The sequence below is a fragment of the Nelumbo lutea genome, chromosome 5 (genome assembly GCF_056320005.1).
Source record: "Nelumbo lutea isolate HS-2025 chromosome 5, American lotus-T2T, whole genome shotgun sequence".
Taxonomy (NCBI): Eukaryota; Viridiplantae; Streptophyta; class Magnoliopsida; order Proteales; family Nelumbonaceae; genus Nelumbo; species Nelumbo lutea.
In genome coordinates this window covers 40,980,308-40,992,478 of record NC_142688.1, presented here as the reverse complement: position 1 = coordinate 40,992,478, position 12,171 = coordinate 40,980,308, and the positions used below count along the sequence as shown (strand labels likewise).

The 12,171-nt window shown below is 37.1% G+C and overlaps 1 protein-coding gene across 2 annotated transcripts; it reads right to left on the bottom strand.

The window, feature by feature from the left end:
* Positions 1–453: 453 nt before the first annotated feature.
* Positions 454–11,689, bottom strand: LOC148851937 (replication factor C subunit 3). 2 transcript variants are annotated; one of them, XM_088944591.1, is made up of 9 exons: positions 11,179–11,689; positions 9,800–9,879; positions 9,547–9,706; positions 5,930–6,011; positions 2,707–2,836; positions 2,533–2,596; positions 2,368–2,436; positions 936–1,052; positions 454–817 (listed from the first exon to the last, which is right to left on the bottom strand). In XM_088944591.1, exons 1-8 carry the CDS (start codon positions 11,568–11,570, stop codon positions 953–955), a joined length of 1,077 nt encoding a protein of 358 aa, XP_088800717.1. In that variant the 5' UTR covers positions 11,571–11,689; the 3' UTR covers positions 454–817; positions 936–952. The 2 variants fall into 2 exon arrangements, with proteins under 2 accessions (XP_088800717.1, XP_088800718.1); XM_088944592.1 differs by having other exon boundaries at positions 454–736; positions 11,179–11,620.
* Positions 11,690–12,171: the final 482 nt, after the last annotated feature.

Here is a 12,171-nt window from a genome sequence, read left to right as displayed (position 1 = left end):
TAGGTATTAAGATAATTTTTTGGTAAGAAAGGTATTAAGATATCAGAACCAATAAGGTGAATTTATAATATTTACTATATGCTAAATTAAAATTTCAACCAACACCTAAAAAAAAAAAACACCATATGGCCTATTTATTTTTCATTGTTTCAAGTTACATAATGTACTTTTATGTGATAAGATGTACCATTAAAGACTTGTTAAAAATGTTAATGTATTAAAGTCGTTCAAGTGATTATATCATAATACATATACAGTTATACAGTAGAATATGTTGTCAGTGTCGAATCAATGTGAAGCCAAATCTCTGGGTTTTTCCCAAGGGTACAGTTAAAACTGTTGAAGCCAATGAGAGCAGACATCAAACTCCACATTCTACTCCAAGTCATAACAGATTCAACTCCACTGCATCTGATTTTCACGGGTACAAGTGTAGAACTATAGAATTATAACTTTAAAATAAAGGTTGAGAAGATTTTATAAAATCATTCATAATATTTGGAGTGGAAAGACGTACAAAACCACCCATTTTCAAGAGAGTCCCCATCCTACATCCTCATGATATTACCACGTCTCCATGAGAAAGTCTTACATGGAAGTGCTTTTGTTAAATAATAGAAACAGAGGAAAACAACCACCATGCTATTTGGATGAGGCAAGATGCAACTCAGTAGGTGGCTCAACACTCATCAAGAGAGAAGAAATGCATTGTATCATAGTAGTTGATCACCCAATCCTGTCAAAGAAAGGTTTGCATTACAATCTTTACATCCTAGACTTCATGTTTCAGTAACCTTGACAGCACCATCCGACAGGCCTAGAGTTTAAATCATATGAAAAAGGCACAATCAGACCCATCTGCTAGTTTGTAGTCAGGGCGAGGAAGTAAGCATAAGAAAAGCACAGGTAAAAGCGTGGCAAGGATATCAATGCACCTGAATCAAAGACATGGCTACTTTGCAGCAGCAACCAGAGCAGATCGAGCCCTGGTAAAAGAGGCTATTAGTGATCCAAGTTGCAATTTATCATTGCACCCAAAACTCAACCTATACCTGCACATCAAAAACCAGCCAGATGATACAATACAGTTCAATCCTCAAATGTTGGTGGCAAAATCATTTGTCAAAAGTGCATGGGGGTGGGGGGCTGAAACAGTCTTTAACATTTTGGTCCATGAGAAGTCATAAGAACCCAAACCTCTATCACCATCCCAACCTATGAGGCATTAACAAAACCTACTACAACTCCACAAATGGAGGGGATGACCAGGATAGGCACACATAACTTGATTTTATGGTTATGTTGCTGAGAATCTTAATTATGTTCATTGGTGGAAGCTGTTCATTGGCTTTATTGTTGACCGTAAATATGGTTCCATCCACTCTCTGCCACCCAATAATCTTGAATATAGTCAAAACAAAACAGTTATTTATAAAGTTGCACCAATGTGGTTATGGTGCAGATTGCCAACCAATTGAGCTTTAGCATGAACCCAAGATTGTCATAGTTAACACCTTTAGAATGAAACAGGTCAATCTCTTCCATCACATGGTGTAACACTCAGAATAATCAGTAGCACTATCTATCATACTGAAGACCTAAAAAGATGAATGAAATAAAGAGAAAGAAAACTTATCAATGCATCTGTATGCATGAATATAAACTCTAAACATTGCATACATGCACTAGGTATATTATGTTACCACTAATGTTTGCATTTCTTGTAAAATTGAACCAAATGGGAAAATGAACGTTTTTCTAGTATTATGGCTCCATTTGGTTGCATGTAAAAATAATGATTCCAGAAATTGTTGTTGTATAGTTTTTTTTTTAAGAAAAAAAAAAGGCCATTGAAAAAATGTCTTCCAAAAAAAGTGAAATAAAGTTATCCTTCTAATTTTTTACTAGTCATTTTCCAACAGAGACCTCTATACATATCTTGCAACATTCCCATATTTCTAAGCCATGCAGATTTGTTTCCAAGTTAAGCAAAACACCAGGAAAATTAGGAATATGATTCATTTTCCCATTGAATGACAATTTTTTTTTGATGAACGGAAGATGCCATTTGTCATTCCAATATTTCATTTACACATGTTCCAGAAATAATCAGAACGGCAGCAGCAAAATAAACAAAACAATCTACAGATAAGAACATGAAGGAGCCTGGAAAAAGGCAGTAAGAAGACTCCAATAACTTATCATTCCTTATCTTTATCCTTTATTTTTTTCCCTCTCTCTTTGAATGAAGAAGACTCCAACAACTTATCATTGAATGTCATTTTTCAAGGAAATCAATTGGTTTCCTTCATTAAAGGTGCAACCAAATGCAGATTATATAGAACAAGGAGTAACACAAATACATACTCTATGTCAGCCAAATCATTAATCAACTGCACACGAACATTGGATGGCATTTTGATCTTAAAGATGAACCTGTTAAAAACAATCATACAATGATAACCAGGAAATGCAAAGGTTCACAATGACAAAGAAAATCAGTGAATGGAAAGAATTATGCATTTAACTTACATGGTAACCTCTCTCACAATGTCTACCAAGGCTAATCCTTTCTTCATCTTCATCTCAGAGATACCTTTGCATAGCTAAGTAGACAATACAAAAAGCTACAGTTTCTTGCATAGACACAAAAGAAAGAAACCAATCAAAGAATCACACTTTAAGATAACCTAAGTTTCTGGATACATCTGTAACTAGTTGCAAATGATTCATTGAGAAGCCAAAAAGATATCTGCTCAATGTCTTTGGGCATTGGATTTCCAGTACATAGGTAGACAGCCTCTTCAGTTATATGCTGAGAAGCCATATGCGTCGACTGTGCACATTGACAACAGGATCAACAACATAATCCTAAATTTCATTCACATGATAAAAAGAACTAACAGAACAAGAAAACAGTATCTAACATCCAAAGTTAATAATCTGCACCTAGCAAAAAGTTTCACTAGAACATTGAAGGCAATAATTTAACAAAAAAACTCCATCTCAGCACTTTTATAATGAACCATGACATTAAATATTTTAGGGTAGCTCATAAAAACAAAACCAATGCTCTTTTTTTCCTTTCACTTGTTTAGGGTTGTGTTGGCACCGTGGTAGTCTTCTCGGGAAAGCAGTTGTACTAGATTGACACATTAGAAATCAAAAGAGCTGTTGGGTTGTGTGCATAACCCAAAGCTCATTTGTTACTTGTTGCTTATTCTAGTTAGGTGCCATTAGGCACCACATAGGATATGAAGCTGAAAATGTTCCCTTGGAGCAAGAAACACAAAAAAAGACGTTTTCACTTGAGGTTGAGGTTACTTTCATCAAACCCAAGACACAAGTACAACCATTTTGTTTAAAACAACCCAACCAAACAAAAAAAATAACATTAGGTAAGGTTGAAATGGCTACATGGCACTAATGTGGAATAAAAGTACAAATGGTTCCTGAGAAAACTACCACAGTGCCAAACACCACATAAGTCTCTACTAAATGCTACAACACTGACATGGAGTGAATGCCACCCATACTCTTAGAGGGTCCTTATTAGTATATACATGACAAACCATAATAGCTAGAAGCCAGGACATGCTTGTGTCACAGATTCGGGCACTATAGAAACTGTGCTAGAGGACACTCAAATAGGTGACCACGGTGCACTCACATTGCACCACAAGCCTCCCCCCCCCCCCCAGTGCACAAGAAGAACTGCACTGGAAGGATTTCAAATACAGCCACAGCACCTATATTATAGCATAGTCTGGAAACCTCTACAGAGCAATCCCACAAATAGCAACTCTCAAGCCAAAATGAACACTTCACAATTGTGATGTAAAATACTAAATTACAATTACAGAACAGAGCACAACCAGTGTTGTTTCAAGAACCTCGATATTGTCCTGCGATTTGGTACATCATTGCAGCAGTTCTCTACGCTATGATGACACCCTACATAGGTGTTGCATCACAACAGTGTAATCTGCCCACAGCAAGTCTGCGATGACAATTGGTATGTGGACTCTCTCAAAAACTGTCTAAGTCACAAGAGCCTTCTAAAAGTGGGGTTGTAGCTACACTCGTGCTCACATGCAGATCCGGAGGAGAAAGTCTGGAACCCAGACTCCAGGATTAAGGATCTCTGTATTGACAAGTGGCAAAACCCAATTTGCAACCGCTCTTGATCCAAATCTAACCGAATAACAAACCTTCCTACTTTAGGGAAAGTTTCCTTTCTTCTTACATGATTTCATCTATAAATAAAGGAGGCTTGAAGCCCTCCTCACCTACGGCTTATCACTCTTGTGTGTAAGCTCTGCTAGATTGTGCTCTTAGCCTCCATTAGAGCCTTTCCTGCAACTTTTCTCCCTCCTTCCTCACCTTCACAAAGCCATCTACCATCTTTCAGTTAGATCTCCTCGGTTGCCTTACCTTCCCCGTTCACAGCTTGATGTGCCCATGTTGACATGATAGAATACCAATGCCAATACAAACACCAGATATTACATTAGTTTATTTTTTATGTGTCCTACAAGTGAAAGTTGGTACTATTAAAATTTAGGTAGCTTAAAAACTAGAAGCATGGCATCAGCATATTGGGTAGGACTCTCCTATCAGTATCCATGTCAAATGTTTCAAAAAATAATTAGTCTCTGTCCACATTTCCTGCATAAGCTTCCAAATACATATTCATACATAAACATTCCAAGTAAAGAAAGGAAACATATTTGATGCATAGAAAAGGGTGATCCACATCCGACATTTCATAAAATGTAGATCTCTAAAACTATGGGCCAATGAATAATTTATCTTACTATTGATCAAAAAAAAATAATTTATCTTACCTATTAGTGAAAGCACACTAAATATCAACCTCATATGATTTATACACTTAAAATGCATAACCAGAGGTTCTTGACCAGGTCTATACAATGAAAAGCAGCAGGTACATGCCAATGAAAAGAACAATATACCCAAAGGCATGGAACCATGGTGGTTGAATGCCATAAAAGGTCAGTGTGTTGGTGCTACTTCCAAATTCTGTAGAATCTAAATGAATAGAAATCTGTCCCTTGTCGACCTTCACTCTGGGATAAAGGATTTTACCATGCAAGGAAAAAGGAATCACATATGGATACAGAAATATGATTAAATAGGCAAAGATTTTTTAGGATGACTATTACATTCCATCATGCAGACTTCTATGGGCTAATGTTAGTTTCTACCACTCACCAACGCCCTAGTTTTTTTTTTTTTTTTGAGTAAAGGCAAAGTGTAGAATTTCATTCAAAATATGAAGCCCCTGTATAACAAGTGGCTATGATAGAAAATCAAATACAAAAATGAGTTATAACTACATCCTTGAAATATTTGTGAACAGCTAACCCATGAATACGTTTTTCCTATAATTTTCTGTACCAATGTGTCTGGTTCACTGTGCTTATCTTGGAAAATCCTCCAATTTCTTTCCTGCCAAATACCCCAGAACACATTAGCAGGCATCATGTTCATGCCATCTTGCCCTTCTTGCTTAAACAATCCACCCTCTACCCCTTCAAGAAGTCCACCACAGAAACTGGTTTGCATTCTCTTGCCACAAAAATGGCCAACATCTTACTGCAAATGTAGCTTGCAACACTGCAGTTGAGATATAGATGATTCACAGATTCCACACAACCTCCACCCTTTGCCCGTAGTTCTTTTCTTTTCTTCTTTGTTTCTTTTTTTCAATAAGCAAGGCCCTAGATTGTTTTCTTTACTCTGATAGTCCAGTATCCTATATCCCAATTTCATGAACTGCCTTTTTGAACTTAATAGCCAAAATCCCGATTTCAGAAGGATCTTTCTACCTAGAAGCATCATAGTAGGAACTATGATAGGTTATCATATTTGATCTATGTCAGCTATTCAGATAAGAGATTAGAACCTGTAAAATGTTCAAAGCTTTTCGCATGTCACCACTGCTTAGCTGTACTAGTGCTGCTAAGCCGCCCTCAGATACATCAAGCCTGGTTCAAGGAATGTTACATGGCATGAGTTAATAAAGACAAAGGATTTATAGCTAGATTTAAGCAATCAATATATGCATATAGATATTGATTAATATAAAAATAGTGTATACATATAATTTTCCTTTTTTGACAGAAGGAAAAAAAAAATGTATACATATAGATATTGATAAATATAAAAATAAAATAAACCCTTGACCAACTACCCGGTAATAAAACACTGGTACACAATCTTGGTCTAACAGCATAATAGGTTTGTTCAATAATCCTTTTTGATAATCAAAAACGAATCTATTAAGAGTAAGAGAAAGAAATCAGGGAAAAGGAGTAAGACATACTGAATATGTACCTAGATGTATCTTTTGATGGTTAACATGAACTTTATTAAATGGTAAAAAGAATGAGTTAGTTACACATAGTACAAAGAATGCCAAGAATCCTTCTAGTGAGGTAGATAGCACCTCCCTATTGCCTTACAAATAAAGTACCTTATTACAAAGTGCCCCAATATAGTTGCCCCCTATTTACCTCTTGTCTGGCCATGGCATTGACCAAGGAGTTGCTGATCTATAAGCCCACTGAAACTTTGCTTTCAATTCTGTTGCTAAAGATCTTGATCTTTCAAGTAATTCCAATGTTGTCATGCTCCTTGGTTGTTGTATTTCAGCCAGCAAACTACCACCTTCGAATCTCTTTCAACAACTAATTTCCTTACATTTAGGTTTCTTGCCAATATTAGGCCTTGTAATATTGCTAGCAATTCTACCCTAGTGGGATTCCCATTTTCTATGGGTCCCTACTTCCAAGTACATTACCAATATATGCCCATTGTGATCACTAAACTAACACAGGCAGATAAAACATACCACTTAACTGATTTTATCTTAAATGTGCTTTGGCTATTCAAGCATAAAGGTAGTGAAGGGGTTGCAACAATTAGGCTATGTCCAGGGGCCGAAGAGCCATTGCCCTCAAGAGACAATAATTGTACTATAGATAAAAAGACCTACATATTTAAGATGATATGCCAATATGACCTCACCTAGTCTGATGGTCCAAGATCAACTTGTTCCAGGGGAAGCAAGAAACCTATTCAATGTATTGCCAGTAACCCCATCTCCATAAGAAAATGGTAATAGCATGTTGTAGGCTTGTAGCAGAGCACATGCACATTTCTTGGACTAGCACAAATGTGTTCATCGTCCTCTGTTATTCATAGTCCATGATGTTGCTAGATTGTAGAAAATCATTATATAATACAAAACAAAAGATAAGACACTGAAACGTTGTAAATATTTAAATATATTTATTAAACATAAATGCATTTAACAGTAAGCTCAGCAACAACGTCAGACTGCTTCTAAATAGGAAATCAAAGTATCGTTTTTTTCCCAATTTATCAATGTCAAGAAGCTCAGGATCACCTATTCCATATTTCAGATCGTTTCCCCTCTTATAACACAATACAGGTTCTCAGCAACTTAGTTGTTTTGCCCCTTGTAAATTAGCATTTCTTTTTAACCTTTCTAATCTCTAACACCTGTAAAATGAAAATTTACAGGTGCAAGGTTGCTAAGATTTTGTGCCATTATAGAATATTTTTTTTCTTTTCCTCATTCTTTTTCCTTCCTTTTTTCTGAAGAATAAAAGGAAAAGTTTATTAAAAGGAAAAAAAATTACAGCAGGAAGATGATAAGATATCATCCGAAAGGAGAGAATAACTACAAAACCCCTTGAACAACACCTAAAGAACAAACACACAATTTACATGCCAACGAATCATGCTAAACTGGATTCAATCTAAAAACCTTGAAACATCTGGTACAAATGCTCAATCTTCATCCACAATCTCATCCTCCTGAAGTCCTAATCTGAAACTTCCTTGTCCCAAGCTTCACCTCCTTTCAACAGAGCTTTTTTTCTTTAACATCTCTTCCCTTTTTATCCTTTCAAATCCCTTGAAAGCCCTCCTAGCAAACTCTTCACCACCCAAAAAACAGAGACCCAAACTTTTTCCAATCGTCACTCTCTATCTACCAACTTTTGAAGAGTCGCACCGCCCAAATTATTACCCTTAAACTCATCACTTTGCAGCTTGGTGCACGCACCAAAAACAGAACCCTCACCGCCCTCCTTAATGGCTTGAACATCCTTCCCCAAAAGATAATCCAGTGGTTGCTCCTCAATCATTGTTCCTTTAGACTCAGCTCCAGAGGACAAATTGCCTCTCTTCTTCTCTTGTATACCATTTGTAGTCTTTTGTGGGTCCTGCTCCTTTCAGACCGAGCTTCAACCTAGAGAAGATTTTTCGTCACATGCACTACATTAGAGTTTCTTAGACTGCGTTGTTCCTTACTCATCATGGAAATGGTTTTTTGGTAGGGATAGGAAAATCTGACCTCTCCAAAGGGCACTTGTAATCTATGTAAATTTCTGTTAATATTTAATTCAAACTTCTACTATCTATCAATAAAAAAGAAGAAAATATAGGTTCTCTTTTTTTTATCAATAACATGTAACTTCATTAAAAATTAGGGAAAATACATAGAAGCAGAGGGAGGTAAACTGTCTTAACTCCCCCGCAAACAAAACAAAACAAAAAAAAATAAAAAACAAGATTAGAAATGAGCCCAAAACAAAGAATCCCTATTCACCCCTTGCTTAGCTAGTCCATCAGCAAATGAGTTAGCAGTTCTCTTCACCCAGCTGCATTTTATCTCAATGTCCTTAGCCAGCTATTTGAATTTTTTCCTTTCATTGTTACAGTTTCACATTCCAGTTTTGTCTTCTTATAACCAGCTTACCACCACCTCTGAATCACCTTCAATTACCAGCCTCCTAATGGTCAATTCTCTTGCTCTTTGGATTCCTTCCAAGGCTGCAAATATCTCAGCCCCGAGAGAGTACCCTCTCCAATTGGGCCTGAGTAAATGGCTAAAACATTCCCTTCGTCATTCCTGAAAACTCCCCCAATACCTAACAACCCTGGATTCCCTATGATACTGATACTTCCATCGAAATTCAGTTTCATGAAGCCAGAGAGGGGTGATATCCAAGAAAGACTTGGGACCCTCTTAATCTGGGCAGAACTTGCTGTCTTTTTCCAATTTCTCAACAGGTCATCCAAGGTAAAATCGGTGAATAAGTCCAAGGATTTCAGCCATTGTGCCACCCTTATATGGATCAACTCTATTAAGTTCTCAATGTTTCTCTCCTTTTCTGAAAAAAAAAATTCTTGAAAAGATAGGTTTAGTAATATACTAAAATGGTGTTGTAATTCTTTCCAATAAGAGATAATAAACATGTGATTATTTCTTGAGCTCTTTGGATTACCTGCAATCTTTCAAATTCTCATAAAATTCACATTTCTGTATACCTAATGCTATTAAAACATATTAATTTATAAAGCAGAATTTTTTTTAAGAGTGTATGTAAACACATTTAAAAGGCAATCCCCAAATTTCCAAAAGACATTTTATCATCTTCACATTGTTATTAGAGTTCCAATAAACCATAACAAGTTAAAGTATCCTACCCTTCAGCCTCTATCACATATTTAAGACGATCCATGACATGAGAAGCATCAAGAGGGGCGAAGCGAAATCGAGTACATCTTGACTGCAATGCCGGAATAATTTTGTTGACATGATTACAGATAAGTGTAAATCTAGTATTCTTTGTGTATTTCTCAATCACTGCATATCACAGAGCATAGAACCATTTATGTTGAGCATAAATACAAGGCTTCCAGTAAGAATTAGTAAAAATAAGTAGATGAAAAGGCAAACCTCTGCGCAAGGCAAATTGTGCGTCTTTTGTCATGGCATCAGCCTCATCCAATAGGACCAATTTCACAGATGATTTTGCACTAAGAACAACAAAGAATGGTTAAGTCAATGGATGCATCAAATAATATCTTATAAAGAACAAAGATAACTAGCTTTCATCTTTGTCAAACTACACAATGCTTCATCTTTGTCAAACTAAGATCAGCTTAACCTATGAGTATCTGAATCTAAATCAAGGGAGAGTGAAAACATTCAAGAATCAGGGTAGGGAGAGGCATTCAGTGATGGATTGAATATCTCTTCGGAGTTTGGACTGCTTGAGAAACTTTAAAGTATTGTTTTGTTAATTATTTTTACATTATTTATGTGCAAATGTTTTCTTAAATGGAAACTAATAATAGCAATTAGTACCCAAAAATATGCCAAACATTAGGCCCATACCCAACCTACCCCTCCCAAGACCCTAGATAGCTGTGACTATCATTGGGTTGAGAGAGCCTTGGATGAGGATGATGTGTAGGCAATAAACAAGTTAGGATCTAGAGTTCTATATAGTAGACAAGGTGTCTGTCCTACATGGGAACAGCCAAAGAGAGGCTAAGTACATATGACATCTCTAAAATATAGTCATTGTATGGTTGACAATTAGCTCTGTTGCATATAATAAATGAGCCCAATTTCAAACCACAATTTATATGCACTTCTGCTCCATAGCATGAAAGTTCAGATTAAGGTAGGAACACTACCCAGATTAGACATTCTTGTGAGTACGGGGGGTGAAGGCAAGCCATTACTTGAAATCCGAACCAAAAGGATCCACAAAGACTCTAGGAGGAGTTCAAAACCTAAAAGCCCATCAAAGAGCCTCATATGTGTACAGTGGCTTTAGAGATTCTAAAGAATTGTAGACAAATAAATTACTTAAAGGAAAGAACATCTTTCTTGAGACTCAGTTGCTTTCTATTCTGCTCTATTCTAACTATTGACCACTAACCACTGAACGAACCATTACCAAAGCAAAAAACTAGTTCGTGCTCTTAAGTTGATGCTAATGATATTTTGATATCTAGGTCTCCTAAACGCACAAATGGGGGCCAAACATTGTTAAAGTTGAGAGTGTGACAGAGAGAAGAAGAAACACCCAATTACTACCAATACTCAAGTGTTGTATAAATAACTACAAGCGAGTGAAGCTTGTCAATTAGGGCAAATGCAACAACAAACTACAAGCTCTGTAACAACATCACACGCATCAATGCGAGTACCATAATTCTTGTCTTGTTTAATCAAAACAAACTAAAAATGCAAAACAACTACGATACAAGTAGATTTTATTTAAGCATCAACTAGATACAGAAATGGAGGCTACAGAAATTTACCCAAAGGAGAAACTTTGGGTGCTTGCGAAGTCTTGAATCTGCTGCCGCACGACATCAATGCCCCTATCATCGGACGCGTTCAACTCTAAGATCATGTTATGGAACTGAGTTCCATAGAGCTTGCGAGCGACAGCAAGAATGGTCGAAGTCTTGCCGGTTCCGGGAGGCCCGTAGAGGAGGAGATGTGGCAGTTTGTTCTCGTTTGTAAGCCTATCAATCGTGTCGACGATGTCTCTGTGAGCTGCCACATCGGCTAGGGATTGCGGCCGGTACTTCTCGACCCAAGGCGTCGCCTTGCCGTCCGTCGGGACGGCGATGACGTTTTTTCCCTTGTTGGACTTCGCCCGGTTATCGGCACCGTCGATTTCCATCGGCGAGGCGGTCTCTGCCATCTCCGCAGTACCTCTCTCCGCCTGAGAGCGCGTTAACACTGTGTTTTGTGGCGCCAAAATGCTTTTTAGGCGGGGAAGAAGGCAAAGCCCGTACCGTAGCACGGTAGCGGCATACGCCACACGGTATGAACTACGGTGACGGTCTACGGACTACAAAAGATGGTTCGTCCGGTCGATTTGTCCGGTTTACGCGTTTCAGAATTAACCCAACCCTAGACAGTCCGCTTAGAGAAACCCGACTGACCCCTGGGTTAATTCTCTAACCAAGTCCGACTTGACCCCTGGGCTTCCGGTACGAGAGATTACCAAGATTATGCTATGGTGCCGGATTATAAATCAATAATACAATACACGTCCAATCATGCATATCGACACCGCATTTGTGTGTATCCATGTGAATCGCACCGTATCGCTGATACACGCTGATACATTTTATTAATTCTATCATTAACATGAACCCAAACAAATACAAAATACTATAAATTATATGTTTGTTTAATAATTCTAACTTAAAATAAATAAATAATATTAAAAACTACACATTAATGAAGTAAACAATCTATCAAATTTACATTTATATCAAAATTTATTTTTTATTTTC

Bases quoted from the DNA above. Each gene is read 5' to 3' on its own strand.
- LOC148851937 (XM_088944591.1), bottom strand. From the start codon at position 11,570: ATGGCAGAGACCGCCTCGCCGATGGAAATCGACGGTGCCGATAACCGG. The intron at 9,880-11,178 runs GTAAATTTCTGT...TGTTGTTCTTAG, and splicing joins ACCCAAAGTTTCTCCTTTGG to TGCAAAATCATCTGTGAAAT. The intron at 2,837-5,929 runs GTTCTAATCTCT...CAATGTGCACAG, and splicing joins AAGCTTTGAACATTTTACAG to TCGACGCATATGGCTTCTCA.